General features: G+C 35.1%; 1 protein-coding gene across 10 annotated transcripts in view; it reads left to right on the forward strand.

The window, feature by feature from the left end:
- Positions 1-20,814, forward strand: part of LEMD3 (LEM domain containing 3) — an 84,524-nt gene that overhangs the window by 27,954 nt on the left and 35,756 nt on the right. For all 10 annotated transcript variants that reach the window (XR_003432878.1, XR_003432877.1, XR_003432879.1 and 7 more), the window contains exons 2-4: positions 3,878-3,915; positions 8,076-8,142; positions 10,417-10,484. Coding sequence is in view for 6 of the 10 variants with exons in the window: in XM_027106924.1 (XP_026962725.1) it covers positions 3,878-3,915; positions 8,076-8,142; positions 10,417-10,484 (173 nt within the window). In the remaining 4 variants the exon portion in view is untranslated. The remainder of the gene's footprint in view (positions 1-3,877; positions 3,916-8,075; positions 8,143-10,416; positions 10,485-20,814) is intronic.

Consider the following 20,814-nt stretch of genomic DNA (forward strand, 5'->3'; position numbering starts at 1 on the left):
GTTTCCAATTCTCTGAGGTTTCTTGCTCAGAGTAATATATAAAAAGTCTTCAAGGTTCTACATTATCTTACCTACCAACTCCCTTAATTTTACCAGTTTGACTTCATTTCTTGCTACTTACCCTCTCATCCACACTGCTCTATTTCCAGGAGTAGTATGGCAGGCATGCTGCCACTTCACAGCCCGTACACTTCCTGTTCTTTCTGTCTATAAATCTCTTCCTTCACAGTCCACGGCTTGTTCCCTCAGCTCTCTCAGGTTTCTATTCAAACACAATCTGAGAAAAGGGGAGAAAAGGGAACCCTTGTACACTGTTGGTGGGCATGTAAATTGGTACAGTCACTATGGAAAACAGTATAGAAGTTCCCTCACATGTCAAGCACCATTCCTGCTGTTTTATTTCCAAAGCACTTAGAACCATTTGACGTACTATATATTTTAAAAGTGTATTTGCTCATTGTCTCTTCTAACGCCTCTAAAATATAAGCTCCTTGAGGGCAGAGATATTATTTATTTTATTCACAGCCACATTTCCAGTGCCTAGCACAAACTATTCAATAAATACTTATTAAATGAATAAACTTTATCTTTCTTTCTGAGTTGTAAAAGAACTGTGGTCATCACAGACTTTTCTTCCCTTTATTGCCACTGAGTGACCAAAATGGGGCCTTCCTGAGGAGGACATCAGTTCATTTGGTCAACATTAAACATACTTTGCGAATACAGGCATACCTCGGAGATATTACAGGTTTGGTTCCTGACACTGTAATAAAACGAATATTGCAATAAAGGGAGTCACAAGAGTTTTTTGGTTTCCCAGTGCCTGTAAAAGTTATGCTTACGCTATACTGTCCATTAAGCGTGCAATAGCATTATGTCTAAAAAAACAATGTACCTACATTTATAATATACTTCATTTTTTCCCTTTTTATCTGGGAATTCATAATGGTTGACAATTTGATCTCAGCCTAAGAGAATGGAAAAGAGTTTACACTTGATAGAAAGGATCAGTAAAACTAGCAACTTTTTTTTGCAATTTATGTGAGAGAAAGAGGCTTAGAGAAGGAGAGGAAACAATGTGTCTTGAAAGTAAGTGGGAAACGATCACAAGATTAGAATTAGTTGCTTGAAGCAAAATGTGATGAGAAATCATTGGACGATTTTGAGGGGTCTAGTAGTATAATTAAAGAAATATTTTTAGGACTTTGATTTTTACAATTATTAGGATAGTCCGAAGAAGAGAAGTCAAAATTTAAGGACATTTATAAAAAAAAGTTTGGTATATTTGAGGTTTGAAATAATCTGAACAAGAAAAATGAAGGAGAAATGGCCACACCAGGAGAATTTGAGAAAAAGCAGTAATGAGAAGCTATTCGGGGTGTAGGGGTTATAGAAGGACAATAAGTTTGAAATACCAACTTGGCATTATCATTGCTTTAGGATAAGAGATAAGAACTATAATTTACTCTCAGTTTCCATTTTTTAGAGGCTAAAAAATCAGGTGGCATTTGCTGTAGATGTTTTTGGAATATGGTTTCTTCTCTACAATTGCCTAGTTAGCAGGGGGAGGGAGGAATGTTTTCACTAGGGGTAACAATATTTGTTGTATCCATTAGAAATTGTAGGTAATGTGGATGAGATAAAAAGTACTGATGTAGTTTTAGAAATACTGAAATGATTTAGGGGAATAAAAGTTAGATGCATAAAAAATGCTTTTGTTTGCTAAAATTGCTGTTTTTAGATGGAGTTTCCTTTTTAAACTTAACCTCAAGACTACATTTACTTTTGTTAATTTAATAGGTCCATCTGTTAATTTAATAGGTGACAGTTGTCACAGGAAGTTGGGGAACATTTTTTTATCAGTAGGTATGTATATTGTTGGCTTTCAGATATGTTATGCTCTCGGGTATCTAAGCCTATTAGACAAGAGACAGAAACTTAGAAAGATACAAATGGCAGAGCAACGTTTTTCAACAGAATTACTATTCTGCTCTTTGGCTTTCCCTTTGTTATCCTATTCCTCTCCCTTTCCAGTTGCTCAGAACGTACCCTTCTCCAGCTTCCTGCAGAGTTTAACACTTTTGCTTCAGTGTTAACACATAGAGTAGAATAAAGAAGGACAGATTTAGCCTAGACAGCTCAAATAGTACTTTTCAAACACTGACTGTATGTTCAGTACTGTGCTTGGCTCCAAGCATACAAACCTGAATACACGTGATCCCTTGTCATGAGAAACTCATAGTAGAGCAGTCTAGTGGCAGAGCATCCACAATCTACAGTAATACTTTCATAGAGATACTTGAAGAGCTAGTTTTCCATTTAATAATTTTAATAGAAACAAATTTGTAAGCAGTCAAAAAATGGTCCTCTCATGGCCTTTCTTCATAGATATTAAAACCTGTTTTTAGAATTGCATGCTTTAATATTTTTTAGAATTACTCTTATAGAGGGCAAATGAAATACTCATTGTTTAGTATTGTTTGACCAATTTATTTTAAGTAGATTGACAAAAGCATTTTTGGTAGTATATTGAACTAAATATGGCTTTATTTTAAATTGTTCAAATTTTACATTAATTAAAATTAGTGTTATTAAAAAGTATCTTTTTAGTCTAAGCATGTTCTGATTCTTAACATTTTATTTAATCTTTAAGCTATATTCCTCTTCCTAGTCCCCTACTGAGTACTTCTGATCTGTTTTTCAAAATTTTTTCTTTCTCAGCATGAAAACCCTATTGCTTTATAGAAAAATGATGTCTGAAAATGCATTACCAAATCCCTTTAGATGATAGAAGAATACATTTTTGCCTTGTTTTTTATTGTACCTTTTAACTTAAACTGGTCTCACACATGAACTTTCTTAGAATCAGGCAGTTCCTGGTTCCTATGGGACTTCCTGTTTTCTCAAATAAAAATAGAAAAGCACCTCAGAAAGGAAACCTGGTCAGTGTGAACTACTTTGTAGGCTCAGTTAGTCCTAGTTGTGACCTGGCTTATAGAGATCCAGGTATCTGAAAGCTTTGAATATTTTTGCATGCAATTTTAAAATAGAGGAAAAGGAGGAGATTCTAAATAATAACCAGAGAGATGCTACATAATCAGCCATGAACTTGTTTGTATCTTTTGGGGGAGGGTGGATGTATGGAGGTTGGATGGAAAGTGGTAAATCCTTTCTTTATAATATTTATTAGAAGTAAGAAGTTGTTTAATACTGATACTTTATTCTTAGCCACTTTGATGTGTATATTTGTTTCATGCCACTTTTCCAGATGTTAGCAAGGACTAGGAAGTTTTGTTTTTTAATCATTGGAAGTAAGAATTCTAAATGAATTATTCAGTTTTAAAGCATCTTGTAGATTTCCTCAAGTAGTAACTGCCTTTAGTCTATATTTTGAAGAGAAACCAAGTTAAGGTGAAGAAATGATAGTCATTAATAGTAACGATAATAGGTAACATATATTAAGTGTTTGACACTATGCCAAGCATTTTATATGGTTTATCTCATTTAATCCTCACAACTGTATAAGGTAGGTATCATCATTACATCCTTCCATTACAGAAGAGGAAACTACAACTTAGAGTGGCTAAATAGATGGTAGTTCAAGGCCACGTTGCTAGAAAGTAGTGGAGCTAGGACTTGAACCAAGTCACTCTAAGTATTATAGAGCAAACCACAAAATCATAGAATGGTAAATATAGTAAGTCTGAAAAATTAGTTCCCCAACCTTTATTATCATCAGTTTGTTTATATATTGTTTGCATGTTTACATTCAGTTTTAGCATAGTACACGTTGGCATTTCCGAGGGCTTGTTTAGGGGGATTCTAATTCTCATTCTTAAATGATGCTAATAGTTCTCTCTTTTTCTTTCCTTGATAGTAAAAAACCCCTTTGATGAAACATTTGGAAACATAAAAGTAAGTAAAAAATCTTAATACTGATACTTTGTCTTACGTTTTATATGATAAAGGTAGTAGGATGACTATCACCTAAAAAGTAGTAATTTTAAAGGGAATAAATTTTCTTATTTTTGAGTATTCCTTGACCACAGTATAATTAAATCTGACACCGATTTCCACCTAAGAGCTGACCTGTTTATCACTTTGAGGTAAAAGCCACTGCCAAGTAAAATGGCAGTGGCATGTCTTCTGGGGATCTGGTCTTACCCTTAAAAGTATGCCTCTTTTCTTAATTGTTGGGTACCCTAGCAGTTTTTGTCTTTTTTGCCCTCCTTTTGTTCTCTTTCGATTTTTTGCTCATTGGCATGCCTTTTCAACTGTCAGGAAGGCAAAGGATTTAGAGTCTTATGCAACTTATTTATGATTCCTTTTATTTTTAAAGGATTTATAATGTTAATTTTAACCTAAGTTTTACTCACATGAAAATATTTTTCACTTACCATTCATCATTATAGGCACTCCAAAGATTATGATATTTGAGTTTATATTATAATACACAATTAGTTGTTAATTTTTTTTTATTATAGGAACTGACAGTAATACAGACCTGTACAGAAAACATTATTTGTTGTACTAAATGATATGTAATAATGTGTAATCAGATCCATAGAATGTTACTTTAGATTGTTAGTAATGATTATTTTCTGTAGTATTCTATTGTTGTGATATTGTTTTTTTAAAAAAGTTGACTTTATCATATTTAGTATAACATTGCTGCTGGCATCATAATTTAAATTTGCACAATATACTCACTGAACATTGAAAAGACAAGACTTTATTTTCTTCTGTATAATTTTCCCCTTGGGGGAACCTGAAGTTCCTAATCTCTAAATAATAATAATAATTGTAATGAAGATAATGGCAATTAACTTACATTAAGTGTTTATTCTGTGCCAGGCACTATGCTAAGTGTTTAAAATCCATTAATATCATTTAATCAGGGACTTGATACAAAAATTGAAAATATCCTTGAGAAAATTGGCTGAGATACAACAGGGAAATATTTAAAGGTGATAATATGTGAGAAAATTTGGTAGAGTCACCCTACAGTTTGGTTTTTCCCCCAAGCATGAGAACTTTGCTTCAGAGAATGATTTGTGTTAGTAAAAGAAAATCTGGAGCTTATCAAAACACGCAATTAGAAGGTAGCTATTTCAAATTAAAAAATTATTTTTGTTTAATGGAAGGTTACTTGAAAGCTTACTTTAAATATGGATTTATTTGTAGATCTTTAACTTGTTTTCAGGGTGATCAGTAGACACATTTCAAGCTGAATATTAGGAGGCAATCTGAAAAGCAGACAGAATGGAAGAAGTTTGTAATGAAACTATAAGCCAATATAAGTTTCTGTAAGAAAGTAACTTTAACATTTGATTTACATGCTTTTCGGATTTACTTCTAGTTTAGCATATTGGTGCTAAAGATTATTGAACCTTTCTATTTCTCAAAATTGATTTGTTCCCCTTAATAAAATGTTCCATAAAAACTATTTAGGTCGTAATTTAGTTGATCATTTGGATGGCACTTGACACCCTTGTAATATATAGATGGTCATTTTGAATGAGTTGCTGTTGGAAAAATAATTCTTGAAAAAATTATAGCTGAGCTTTTTGGGCGTTTAAATGCATTGTATGCGAATGGAATAGCATGTATGTTATCCAGTATGAGATCCAGTTACATATGATTAGGTTTTGTTATTTCTTCTACTTGTCTAGTCCAGTGTTTTTTGTTGTTGTTGTTTTTAACGTATTTATATATTTGTTTTTTGGCTGCATTGGGTCTTCGTTGCTGCACACAGGCTTTCTCTAGTTGTGGTGAGCAGGGGCTACTCTTTGTTGCTGTGTGGCGGCTTCTCGTTGTGGAGCATGGGTTCTAGTTGCATGGGCTTCAGTAGTTGCAGCATGTGGCTCAATAGCAGCACACAATCCCTAGAGCGCGTGGGCTCAGTAGTTGTGGCGTGTGGGCTCAGTAGTTGTGGCTCATGGGCTCTAGAGCATAGGCTCAGTAATTGTGGTGCACGGGCTTAGTTGCTCCATGTCATGTCAGATCTTCCCGGACCAGAGATCGAACCCATGTCCTCTGCATTGGCAGGGAGATTCTTAACCACTGCACCACCAGGGAAGTCCTAGTCCAGGGTTAATATACGTGAATCAATAGATGAAGTTTATTCCCAGGCCTCTGATGTTCATTAAAGATGTAATCACAGAGGACAGTGTCAAATTTTTGGATTTAGTTTTGGTTTTGAAAGGGGTGTGGGGATAGGCATGATCAGGACATGCAAAACGAAAAGGGAATCGGTCTCTTTTCCAGTTAAGGAAGGAAACAAACTTCAAAACTCTCAACCACTTTAGTCCTGAAGCTTAATCAGATTTACCTTGGTTTTATATGTCAAGTCCACAACCTACAGTATCATTGGAACTCCTCATCTTGTTATGTTGAACATATTTATTAAAAAACGATTTTGTGGTTTAATCTATCACAGATGCATAGCTTTCAGAATCTTGAATTTCAGCTACAGTTACTTTTTGATGTCTAATTTTTGCATTTTGGATTTTTAAGCTTATGTGATAAGGACTGGCTTGATTCTGAATCAGGTTGAGATAGAATTGAGGGGGTAAAAAGCAAATGGGTTGGAAGGCAAGTAGTCAGCTGAAGGAATGTCACTTATCTCTAGCAACGATCTCACATAAAGCCAGGGACTCTGGTGGTAGGATTATGGAGCCTTTGATGAGTTTTTCTCTTCCTAGTACCACTCATTAAAGCTGCATTGATCCATAGTGTGCCATCCATAGTGTGCAGACTTGTCTCTTCTGTCCTTGAACATATAGCGTGAAAACAAATGGATGAGATTACGTATCATTGGGCATATGAATTTTACTTTCCCAGCTTTTTTACTATCCTGTCTGAATTTGTTCCTGGTCATATTCATACAGTAATCCTATTTTGTTAGAAACTTAAGGAGAAAGGAAATAATAAAGACGTAGCCCCCTCATAAATCATGAGTTTATTTCAAATAGTGTGATAAGCTATTCTTACCCCCTCTCCTAACCTACCCTCCCCCGTTGCTTGTATCAGTTTCTCTTAATTGTGATTGCTCTTAAATTGAGGTCTCATTGCTTTAGACTACTTGTCAGGGTGCTTAGACATTGCAGTAGTCTGCGCTCTGGTTTCCTTTCATATGGTCAGAATAATATTCCTGATGCACAGTTCTGTTTTACTTTTCTTGTCCTAAATGTTCAGAATGAAGTCAAACGCTTTGTCTTGGTATCTAGAGCTCTCTAGCCATTGATTCCAAACCGCTTTTCTAGTAGTTTGCTGAGTCAAAGTAGGCTCTGGTTATGTAAGAAATACAACCAAAGGTTTTATTCCTTCAGGTCCATGCTGTTCCTTCTGCCTGGAATGCTGGTCAATTCTATTCTTTCTGTGAAGCCCGATTCAGATATTCCCTCTTCCATAAATGGATCTTCCCTCCCCTCCATCTTCTGTATTTACATTGTACCTTGTTTGCAACTATAATATAACGTTTAGTCTGTTTTTTGCCCTTGAGAACAGGAACCATCTTGTTCCCTGGGTTTCTTGCTTTGTTGAGAACAGTTCTTAACTCGTAGTAGATGCTCATTAAATGTTTGTTTCACTTTAATGGTTCATAAATTTATACAGGGCCACTTTGGGACCTAGGAGGGGTTGAGGGTTAATTTAATTGAAGTGTCACTACTCATTCCCTTATTATGTGGTTGAGGCAGGTTAAAACAAAACATGAAGAAAACAGTCTCATAAGAATACACATGAGCGTGCATTGTATAGAGGGGGATTGGGAGCATTGTTTTGGTGGCTGGGGGAGTTTGTTGTATATAAGACATTTTCTAGCACTAACCTTAGTGCCAGTTTCCCAATCATCCTCAAGAAGGTAAAATATTTAGAATGATAGTTTAGATTCTTAGATTAAGGTTTCTTTAAAATATGGTAGCCGTTGGTTAAATATGAATTTGTCTTTCAGATTATGTAGCTTCTATGGTTTTTAAGTTCATTCACTGTTTTTCTTTTTGAATAAAAATTATTAATTGGTGCATTTTTCTCCCCGGAATCGGATATTTTATAATAATTTCTTTTAAATTTAGGAAAGTGAGAAAAATCATATGATGAACACTTTATACAAGCTTCATGATCGATTGGCACAGCTTGCAGGTAATTGTTTTAACATTCATAGTCTCTAAAACTGTTTTGAAAATTAATTTGCATATATAGCATGCAGTATCAGTAGAAATGGTTTTTCCCAAGTTCAGTGTTGTTATATTACATTGTGGGGTGTTTTCTCTTTAGAAGTTTTTAGTCCTTATATGGAGTGGGTTTTTATCTGTATAGATATGTTTATTCAAGGCCTTTTTCCTGCCTGCCATATGTATACAATGAAATATACTCTATGGTAAAAGTCATCACATTTTTTTATTGCATTGATAATAAAATTCTGAAAGCTTATATATTAGTTAAATTGGGTAAGCAGTGGATTAACTAAAATCCTCAATTAAATATAAAAGTGCAGATTTTCCTTTGGTGATTGTATAGGTGTCATTTCCTTGGATAAAGTAAATATATTACAGAATTTTTTTCTCCTGAAACATCGCATTTTCCTCATATTCTGGTCTTAGTAAGACTTTGAGGGTTCTCAGGTATGCAACATACCTGCAATTAGAATAATATAGGTGAATTGGCATGAAGTTTAGCATTTATAAAAGCTGTAGTAGCACCTTATCTGTTTATTACCTTTTAACTTTTTTCAGTTATTTCACATATAATCTGAAAGAAGAGACTTTGGATTCTCTTCATATAAACAGTTACAAGAAAAGAAAAATGTAGTATTCCAAACTTTTGTTTGTAGCAGATCTTTTTGTAGAAACTAGATCATTGGTAGAAACCTAGTAGGTGAATGTGGAACTTCTCTGGTCGAATGGAAGCATTGAGAATCCTTACAGTTCCCCATCCTCTCACCAATCTTTGTTTTTTTTCGGGGTCCTTAATTCTGGTCAGTTTTTTTTTGGCTAATAATTGTGTGTATATCACTAAAAGTCTTCTTTGCATTGACTGACAGACTGTTACATACATATGCTGCAAACTGATGACATTTATTTGGTATGCTGTAGCACCCAGAAATGAAGTATATAATCTACATGGAATTCCTCATGTTGCTGCTACAAGCTTCTAGAGCTGTCTCTATAGCAGTGTTTTATGAAGTGTGTTAGATTGGCATAGTCTGGGGTGCTTTTAAAGATATAGATTCCTTCCTCTACAGCAGGGGTCTGCAAACTTTTTTCTGTGAAGGAGCCAGAGAGTAGATTTTTTAGGCTTTGTGGGATAGACTGTCTCTGTCACAACTACTCATTTCTGCTGTTAGAGCCTGAAAGCAGCCATAGATAATACATGAATGAGCGTGGCTGTGTTGCAATAAAACTTCATTTATAAAAACCGGTGGTAGGCCAGATTTGGTCTGTGGGTTTGCCAACCTCTGCTGCAGATCTGTGGAATTGGAATCTCTGAGGATGGATTATAAAGTTTGAAGACTTACATGTTCATCTAATAGGTATTTCTACCTGTTTTACAACCATGACCATTAAAATCTGGCTACTTGAACAAAATGATAAATAGGAGCATGGTTGCTTTTATGATAGAAAAATTTGCCAAGGATTTTACTTTAATTATTGTACTTTTATGTTAAATTTTTTTTTAAAAAGTACTTGAAAGAAACAAGTAGGAGAAACTTAAAATTGAAGTTCATTGTAAGGATAATTGATCTCTAATAACCACAGATAGCCTGAAAAAGAAAAAAAAAAGGCTTTGGATTTTTTTATAAATAGTTACAAGAAAAGGAAAATGTAGTTTTCCAAACTTTTGTATGTAGTACACGTATTTGTAGAAACCAGATTATAGGTAGAAGCTTCTAATTTCCCTATTGATTTGTGTTATAATAATTTTTTAAGTTATGCATACTCCTTGCTAAAGATAGGCTTAGTAATACTCCGAAAATGCACATTTTAATTCAAACTTGAACTCTTGAATTATTAGCTTTAGTTAATAGATGTATGAGTTAGCACAATGAATTTTCCCCCTTGAAAAATAATACATCTATAGAGGGCTTTCTTTGTGCCAAGATCTATGGATAGGCATCAGCATGACATGGTTCCTACCCCTGGCTAACAATTTCATTGGGAATGTAAGAGGAATGTATGTTTCTATCTAGACTGAAATACATTTAAAGGTTGTGGTTGATATAAAAATATTTGTTTATATTGCCTATTGAAATTTATTTCTAGAAAATATAAATGAGTGTTTATCTTCTTTCTTTACTGATTATAATAATATAATCTATAATTGTGTAATTTGTAAAACTAGTTTGATTAATCATATTTGTTTTCTTCTGTTTAACATAGTACTGATTCAAAATTAATAATATGCTAATCTTTCCAGGAGATCATGAATGTGGCAGTTCTAGTCAGAGAACACTTTCTGTCCAAGAGGCAGCTGCATATTTGAAAGTAAGCAGTGAAATTAGAATTTTAATAGCTCTATTCTTAAAGTTCACAACTTATATCTACAGTACCATGCATTTGATTACTTTAATTGTACTGTTACAAACTTGGGCCTGCTGTTTGGTGTAATGTGAGCAGATAGAGAAAGCAAAATTACTCAACATTTTTTGTTTTAGTTTGTTTTAGAACATTCTCTGTGAGAGAATGCACATTAGTTTGGAAAGGGTGCAGACACCATTGGTGAGAGAGAAATTGAGATAAGTAAGTAGCATATAAGAAAGCAAGTGAGCATCTAACCATTGTCATTTATTTCAATTCTTCTGCCCCGGGATAATTTTATTTCAGGGTTCTAAGAGAATTTGCAGATGTATTTTCTATACCACTGTAAGTAATCTAGGAAATCCTAGATAAAAGGATAGGTACTAGAAGGTTAAGATGGACAGGTGTCACTCTGATTTCCAAAAAGGGGATAGTGGATTTTGAAAACCCTACTGGGGAGCTTGATGTTAATCCAGTTCCATAAAGATAATTCCATAAAGATGTGAGTACTTGCAGATGGAAATGCTGATCCCTAGAAGTTGGCATCCATTCATCGTGAACAAGTCATGTCATACAAACTTCATTTCCCCCGTTTTTGTGGTAAAAAAACACGTAACATGATATCTGCCCTAAAGTGTACAGTATTATTAACTATATATGCATCATTGTGCAGCAGATCTCTCAGACTTTTTCATCTTGCATTACTGAATCTCTGTACCCATTGCACAGCAACTCCCCCTTTCCTCCTCCTCCCAGCCCCTGACCACCACCATGTCACTTTCTGCTTCTGTGAGTTTGACTACAGTAGATACCTCGTAAAAATGGAATCATGCAGTATTTGTCCTTCTGTGACTGGTTAATATCTCTTAGCACAGTGCCCTCAAGTTTCACCCATGTTGTACTATATGACAGGATTTCCTTTTTTAAGGCTGAATAATATTCCACTGTATATACCCCACATTTTATTTATCCATTGATAGGCTGGTGAATATTTAGGTCTTTCCACTTCTTGGCTATTGTGAATAATACTGCAGTGAACATAGGAGTGCAAATATCTCTTAGATCCTGTTTTCAATTCTTTTGATAAATACCCAGAAGTGAGATTGCTGGAACATATAATAGTTCTAGTTTTAGTAATTTGATGAACTTCCATACTGGTCTCCATAATGGCCGCACCATTTTACATTCCCACCAACATTTACAAGGGTTCCCTTTTCTCCATATCCTTGAAAACTCTTATTTTGTTTTCTTTTGGTTCTGGTTTGTTTTTTAATAATGGCCATGCTAACAGGTGTAAGGTGATATCTCACAGTGGTTTTGATTTGCATTTCTTTGATGATTAGTGATGTCAAGCATCTTTTCATATACATATTGGACATTTTTATGTTTTCTTTGGAGAAATGTTTATTCAGGTCTCTTACCCATTTTTTAAATCAGGTTATCTGATTTTTTGTTATTGACTTGTAGGAGTTCCTTATTTACTTTTGGATGTTAACCCTTATCAGATATTTGGTTTGCAAATATTTTCTCCCATTTCACATATCCTCTTTTTACTCTGTTGATTGTTTCCTTTGCTATGCAGAAGCTTTTTAGTTTGATGTAGTCTCACTTGTCTCTTTTTGCTTATGTTGCCTGTGCTTTTGGTGTCATATCCAGAAAATCATTGCCAGGTCATATTTAAAAAATCATTGCTAAGGGCTTCCCTGGTGGTGCAGTTGGTTGAGAGTCTGCCTGCCGATGCAGGGGACACAGGTTCGTGCACTGGTCTGGGAAGATCCCATATGCCGCGGAGCGGCTGGGCCCGTGAGCCATGGCCGCTGAGCCTGCGTGTTCGGAGCCTGTGCTCTGCAACAGGAGAGGCCACGACAGAGAGAGACCCGCGTAACGCAAAAAAAAAAAAAAAAAAAAATTATTGCTAAGACCAATATCATGAAGCTTTTCCCCTGTATTTTCTTCTAAGAGTTGTTTTTTTAATATCATTCCTTATTTTTTGTTAATTAATTTATTTTGCTGTGTTGGGTCTTCATTTCTGTGCGAGGGCTTTCTCTAGTTGTGGCAAGCGTGGGCCTCTCACTATCGCGGCCTCTCTTGTTGCGGAGCACAGGCTCCAGACGCGCAGGCTCAGTAGTTGTGGCTCATGGGCCTAGTTGCTCCACGGCATGTGGGATCCTCCCAGACCAGGGCTCGAACCCGTGTCCCCTGCATTAGCAGGCAGATTCTCAACCACTGCACCACCAGGGAAGCCCCATCTTCTAAGAGTTTTATAGTTTCATGTCCTGTTTAAGTCTTCAATCCATTTTGAGTTGATTTTTGTGTAGTGTAAGATAAAGCTTCAGTTTCATTCATTTGCATGTGGAAATCCAGTTTTCTCAACACCATTTGTTGAAGAAACTACCCTTTTCCCGTTGTGTATTCTTAGCACACTTGTTGAAGATCAGTCGACCATATATGAGACCTTCTCTCTTTTCTTCTATTGTTCTATGTGTCTCTCTTTACATCAGTACCGTACTGTTTTGATTACTGTACCTTTGTGGTATGTTTTGAAGTCAGGAAGTATGGGGCCTCTAGCTTTGTTCTTCTTGCTTAAAATTGTTTTGGCTATTCAGGATCCTTTGTGGTTCCATATGAATTTTAGAATTGATCTTTCTTTTTCTCAAAAAAGTGCTACTGAGATTTTGATGGGAATTGCATTGAATCTGTAGATTGCTTTGGGTAGTATGGACATTTTAACAGTATTAAGTCTTCCAATCATGAACACAGGATGCCTTTTCATTTATTTGTGTCTTGAATTTCTTTAAGCAGTGCTTGTAGTTTTCAGTGTATAAGTCTGTCACATTCTTGGTAATGTTTATTCCTAAGTATTTTGTTCTTTTGATGCTATTATAAATGACATTTTCTTAATTTTCTTTTCTGATTTTTCATTTTTGTGTATAGAAATGCAACTTCTTTTTTATATTAATTTTTTTATCCTGCAACTTTGCTGAATTGCTTAAATTGTAATGGTTTTTTTTTGTGGAGTCTGTAGAGTCTTCTATGTATAAGATCGTGTTTCTGCAAACAGATAATTTTACTTCCTCCTTTCCAATTTGTATGCATTTTCTTTTCTCACCTAATTGCTGTACCTAGGATTTCTAGTACTATATTGAATAGAAATGGTAACAATGGACATCTTTGCCTTATTCCTAGTCTCCAAGGAAAAACTTGGAGTTTTTCACAGTTAAGTATATACTAGACATTGGCTTTTCATATGTGGCTTTTATTATTTTGAGGTAATTTGCTTCTGTTCCTGATCTGTCAAGTGTTTTTAATAATTTAAGGTGTTGAATTTTGTCAAATGCTTTTTCTGTATTTATTGAAATGATCATGTGAGTTTTAATTTTTTGTTCTTTTAATGTGGTGTGTATCACATTGATTGGCTTTTGTATGTTGGACCATCCTTGCATTCTTGGAATAAATCCCACTTGGTCATGGTGTCTGATCCTTTTAATGTGTTGTTAAAACTGTTGAACTCAGTTTGCTAATATTTTGTTGAGGATTTGCATCTGTATTCATCAGGGATATTGGTCTGTATTTCCTTTCTTGTAGTGTTTTCGTTCAGCTTTCGTGTCAGAGTAATGCTGGCCTCATAAAATGGTGTGGAAGTGTTCCCGCCTCTTAAAATTTTTTGGAAGAATTTGAGAAGCATAAGTGTTAATTCTATTTTAAATGTTTAGTAGCATCCTCCAGTGAAACCACTGAATCCTAGACTTTTCTTTGTTGGGAGGTTTTTGATTACTGATTCAGTTTCTGTACTAGTTATAGGTCTGTTCAGATTTTCTATTTCTTCATTATTTAGTCTTGATAGGTTATATGTTTCTAGGAATTTATCCTTTTTTTTCTAGGTTATCCAGTTTGTTGATGAGTAATTGTCCATGGTAGTCTGTTACGATCCTTTGTATTTCTCTGACATCAATTTTAATACCTCCTCTTTCATTTCTGATTATGTTTGAGGCTTCTCTCTCTTTTTATTAACTAAGGGTTTGTCAATTTTGCTGATTTTTTCTAAAAAACCACCTCTTTGTTTTGTTGATTTTTTAAAATTTTATTTCTGCCCTAATCCTTATCATTTCCTTCTGTTAACTTTGGGTTTAATTCTTCTTTTTCTAGTTCTTTGAGGTGTAAAGATGGGTGGTTTATTTGAGAGTCTCTTCTTTTTTAATGTAGGCATTTACCACTATGAAATTCCCTCTTAGAACTGCCCTTGCTGTATCCCATAAGAAGCTGTTGGACTTCTTGAATCTGAACGTCCATTTCTTTCCCCAGATTTGGGAGTTTTGGGTCATTATTTCTTCAAATAAGCTTTCTGCTCCTTTCACTCCTCTCCTTCTGGGACTTCCATAATGCATGTATTGATCTAACTGATAATGTTCAGTAAGTCCCTTAAGCCTTTCTTCATTCTTCTTCATTCTCTTTTCTTTTTGTTCCTCTGGATAATTTCAAATGACTTATCTTTGAGTTCCTTGATTCTTTGTTCTGCTTGATTTAAGACTGCTTTTGAACCCATCTTTTGAATTTTTCAATTCAGGTATTGTATTCTTCAGCTTCAAAATTCCTGTTTGGTTCTTTTTAGTGTTTTCTCTTTATTGATATTCTCATTTTATTTATGCATTGTTTTCCTGAGCTTGTTGAACATCTTTATGACAGTTATTTTTAGATTTTTATCAGGTAATTCATATAGCTCAGTTTCTTTAGGGTCAGTTCCTGGAGATTTATTTTGTTCTCTTAGTTGGGCCATGTTTTCCTTGTTTCCTTTGTGTGCCTTGTTACCTTGTGTTGGGATCTACCATTTGAAAACACAGCCACATCTGCTAGCCTTTACAAACTGCCTTCATGCAGGGGAAGACCTTTACCACTGAGCTCAGATAGAGATTCTGGGGTCCCCTCAAACCTTTTTTGTGGATGCATCTTTTCTGGACCTGTGGGTGTTATTCCCAACTAGAGAGATTTTGCAGGTCTCTTTTTTATAGGAGCTTGTAATCTCTTGCTCCCTCTGGTGTCTGTTTGCTATACTGCGGGTTCTCTGGAACCGCAGGAAACTGTCCAGCTCTTTTATTTTCAGCAACCCCCAGGCATCTAGACTATGTCAGATCTCAGTGCTCTGAAACAAGTGATACAGAAACCAGTCCCTTGGGCAGCTCCCTGAGAAACTGAAACATTGGACACATGTTCCACCTCTTTCCCTCCTTGGGGAGAAACCAGGAGTTAGGGGTTTTCTGCCACTTTTCTGCACTGAGCTGCAGGGAGGGGCAGTGGCAAGTGAGTATGTATTAGTTCATTGCCTTTGTTCTTGGCAACCCCCAACCTGGTGCCCTTACCTATTAGTGCTAAGATTCAAGCAAGACAGAAGCCAGTCCCTCTGGCGGCCCCTGAAAAGTCTGAACATTGGGCATATGTTCCAGTCTTCTCTTTCCCTCCTCAAGGATAATCCAGGAGTTGGGAATTTTCTCCAGATCACATTATGGTATGCCAGGGGAAGGAGCTCCGGTGGAGTGAGTGTTACGAATTTTCCTACCTTCATGCAGCTAGTTTTGCACATGCTTGGGGTGTAGGAGGCTCTTAACCGGTTTCTAGATTTCTTACAAAGGGGTATTATTGAATTTGTGTCTCTGTGGGGGAAGGAGGGTCTGGAGCTTCCTATTCTGTCATCTTCCTGACGCCACCCCCTCTTTTTTTTTTTTTTAAAGTTTAGAATGTAGTATAGTTCTAAGACTTTCAGCGAGGTTTTAGTGACAATCTGCCATGATATGCTCGTCAAAAAAGAGAAATATGGACTCAGTTCTTAACTTAATTCATAACTTATATGTAGATACTTAAAAGATGTTGAGACAGTATAATATGATGGAGATTTGATGTTGATTCCAATTCTAGCACTGGCACATAGAAACTGTGTGTCTTGGTAAAGTCCCTTTACGTTTCTGTACCTGTATCTCACTGTGAAAGTGGGACTGTTCTTAATAATGCCTGTCAGAGTTGTTGGGAGACTTGTGAGAATACAAAGTACCTAGGTCAGTGCCTGATGATTATAATAACTTCCAATAAATTTTACTTCTTTTTTTGTGTGTTTCCTAACTAATTAAACCCGTGTCACTCTGAAGAGAGTTTTCTAATAACATGCTGCAGGATTTGTCTCTCAACCTTGTTCTTTTCTTCATTTTCAGTTTTGACCTAGATGAGAACATTGATGACAGGCAAATTCGTGGATAGCGTAATAGTTAATAGATTGGATACCTAAAGGATTAGGATCCAAAAAGGTCTAAATAAGAAGGACTTACGATTATGGGACTTTGTCTTAAGGAATGGAAAAATTGCTAGATATATTATGGGGGTGGGGGCAAAGAAGGGATTGGATTGAGTAGGCTAAAGGGAACATAGAATCAAATATTCCAGGAAAAGGGCATAGCATGTGGGAATCCAAAGCCAGCAAGCCATTCGTTATGATTTGAACATGTTTTTACTTCTGGCAGTGGGAAAAACTGATCCCAACCAGTGATTCCCTCCTGCTTTCTCTTCTTTTTTTTCCCAGTTGAATCTCTCAGAGAGGTAATGGCACAGATATCTGTTATCATTGGTCATAAATTCCTGGAGCAGGATTAATTTACATTTCAGACAAACCTCAAGACTCTTAAAATCTACTGAATTGTATTTGAAGGAAGGACTAAAGGGTTGGATGGAATAAGGCTTGGGAACAGGATAGGGCTTGATCAGTAGTTAAGCTGGAGCTGAAGAAGAGTCGGGTTGGTGTGGAAGGATGATTAACTGCCTCTCTTTCCCGTCCCCAGCCATTTGATTGGATAAGGTAAAAAGAAGGACACAGAACCAGGGTTGGGACAAGTTGGAGTCTAAGCCAGGCAGCAGTAGGGTACAAGACATTAGTTTGATTGAAGACTGGCAGCAAAGGAGTTAATGGATACACCCATGCATGAGTTAGTTGGGAACTGCCTGTATTGAGTTTAAAAAAAAAAAGTGATGCTAAAGAATTCTGGTCTTAAAAGATTTTAATATCTTTTTTCTGGGACTATTTAATGTTTCAGATTGGGTTTTGCCCTTTTTTTTTTAATTCAGTAGAATTTCTAATGTATATTTTTACAAGAGATTTTGGATTAATTTCTTAATTAGTTAAGTGAAGTTACTTTATATAGGTAATATCCTTCTTATACATTTAGGGGTGTGTGTGTGTGTGTGTGTGTGTGTGTGTGTGTGTGTGTGTGTGAACCTTTTCTTTTTGGAGTCCCATTTTTAGCTTTTCAAATGCTGTGAAATCTGGTATGGCTTGTTACCACCAAAGATGCAGTTTGGACTGCTACTAAAAGGAAAAAAGCATTAAACAGGGGTTTTTCCAAAAAAATAAAGTTTTAAGGTTTAGATAAAAGCTTTTAGGTGCTGTTTTTAATAATGCTTATTTTTTCAGTATAACATTAACCCGTGCTTATGATTTAACTCATACAGAAAATAAAAGGAAAATTGCATTTCAAATTCACCACCTAAGGTTAGCCACTCATTTTGGTCCATGTTTCTCTAGTCTTATATTTTTTCCCCAAAATTAGTATCACTATAAATATTATAAATGTCATATTGTAAATATTTACATATTTTTTCCTTTAAGTTGTTAGTGTTTTCCCATGTCATTGTTCAGGTTTTTAAAAATTATTTCTTTTTATCACTAGATAATATTTCTTTACATGATTGTATTGTACTGGTTTGTGGTTTTATGAAAGTACCTTAATTTCTGCATTATAGTACTTGATTTTGTGATCATTTCCTTAGGAAATAGTCCTGGAAATGAAATTACTTGTTCAAAGAACTTTTGTTAATGCTTTTGATATATGTTGCCAAATTACTTTCTAATTTTTAATGATAATTTTAGCACAGTCTATCCAAAATTGATATTTTATTTTACCCAAGTTCTAGAATAAGTATGGAAGAACCCCACTACGAAGCTGGTATCAAATAATGATGACCATATATATATTGTAGGCTTTCTGCTTGTGGAGAGGGATCTATTGTACCTTTTATGTATTTGTACTATGGTTTCACCTGCAACACAATTAAGCTTTTGCATTCAGGAGTAAATGAGCCAGGGAATATGTAGCACTCCTACGGTATAAGCTAATTTTTTCCCCAACTTCTAGTGCATTTTAAGCACAGTATTAGTAAATGTTTGATGGAGTAAAATGAGTGAATAAGCCTCAGTAAAAATGTTTAAAATTTTTCTTCAATTTGATTCTTTACATTCTATTTTTATTTTATTGCTCCCACTTTCTCCTTCAAAGGAAATTTAAATAAATGTGACAATTAATTTAAATAACTTAAACACTTTTTCTTACTTCTCCAGTGTTTTTCTTGAACTTTTTATTCATCATTTTTGAGATTGAAAGCTTGTTTGTTTTGATTTGTAAAGTTAAGAGGTCCCTCTGGTGGAACATTTAGGAAATACATGGCACTATATTTTCATGAAAAGACATAGATTGCTTTTAAGTTAAATGGTGGGAGCTTTGTATGATAACTTAACAATAGAATGATGTAATGGATGGTGGTTCATTTCCTAGGTCACTTTCAAAACCTGTTTAATTTTTAACCCAATATGTTTAAGGTTTGTGAAGAATATAATAGGAAAGAAGATAGCTGCAAATGTGCCAAATTATGGGCTGGATAGATTTTTTATGAACTAGCTTGGAAGGCTAATCACTGTTAATAAAATTGTGTCTTTGTGGAAAAATAAGTATTCTAAGAAATGGAGTGAGGGATACATTTCATAATAATTATAATATTTCAAGTATAATTTATCTTAGTACTTTCTGTATGTTACCTTTGATTTCACAATGATCTGGAAAGGTAGGTGGTATCAGACCCACTTTATTAAGAAACTAAAGCTCAGAGAGGTTTAATAACTAGGTCTTCCAGCTAGTAAGTGATGGAACTGTGAATAGAATCAAAGTATTTGCTGTTTTCACTGTATTGTTCTACCTCTTAGATGGAAGGCCTGGGTTTATAGCCCCTACCCTCATCTATTAAGTGGTCAAGGGACTGACCCTGAATAGGGTTTAGAATCTGAAGAATTGATCAAAGTATATTCATCTGCATAAATGACTTATTTTCTCTTATTTCCGCTTAAGGTTATACACATAGCTATTCAGTAGTGGAGTCATGATCTGATTCCAGGCCTCTTTGATTCTAAGGACCATGTTCTTTCCGTTATTCTTGGAGGTGAAAGATCAAGTTTCCACTGAATCATCAAGAATTAAATCATACTCACTATTGATTTCTGTGTGTCGTATTTTACTTAAAGGTAACATCTAATGTATGGCATATATCATCTCACAATTAAGCAGAATATTCACTAACTAGAAAGCCACGTAGCTATTATTACCATGTAAATTATCCATTTGTGAACTATATCCAATAGATTTTTAATCTTTGCTTGACTTCTCCCTATACCAGTATCATTTTCCCTCCTTACAAATGTTTTGTTACTTTATTTAATGAACGGAATCTTTTACATGAAACAGTATTATTTTTGTACTTTGTAATCCAAGTTCGAAGCATCTGATACAGGTTTTTAAATACACATTTTTGGCTAGTTATTTTGAAAATAAGTAAATTTGTAATTGGGAATCATGGGTGTGTGTGTATGTGTACACATATAGTATATTAAAATAGATTTGTTAAAGATTTGGGAAAACATGCTTTGAATTTAGAAAGATTTCTATGAAGCAATCAGCAGTGTGTTAGCAGAACTATTGCCTATAAGTAACTAGTAATAAGCAATTATGTTAATAGTAGGCCTGATTTTAAAATTAAAAACTTAGTTTCCTCCTGAGTTTTGTCATCAGTTATTAGAAAATGGGCGTTTTATGATACAGGAATGCCTTACCTCGAGGGCTGGCAAACTGCAGCCTGTGAGCCATTTTTTGGTATGGCCTGCTAGCTGTGTTTTTACAACATTTTTAAAGGTTGCTTAAAAAAAAAAGTGACAGAGACCAGAAGTGTATACTGCTGCAAAGCTTAAAATATTTACTCTCTGGCCCTTTACAAAAAAGTTGGCCTACCCCTGCCTTACAGCTTTCCAGGTAGCTCCAAAAAGTGAACAGTAAAACACTTCAGACTCTTATAATCAGGTAGATGCTGTCTATGCTACAGTGTTAGCATGAGCTATTAATTAGCATAAGCCAGAAAAAAATTCAACTTCTATGTCTATAAAAATTCCATTTTATGATACTGTAGAACTCTAAGTACTATGTAGAATACTTGTGGAAGTAAT

This window comes from Aethalodelphis obliquidens, unplaced genomic scaffold (assembly GCF_003676395.1).
Source record: "Aethalodelphis obliquidens isolate GAN/ISIS:26980383/991018 unplaced genomic scaffold, ASM367639v1 scaffold8, whole genome shotgun sequence".
Taxonomy (NCBI): domain Eukaryota; kingdom Metazoa; phylum Chordata; class Mammalia; order Artiodactyla; family Delphinidae; genus Aethalodelphis; species Aethalodelphis obliquidens.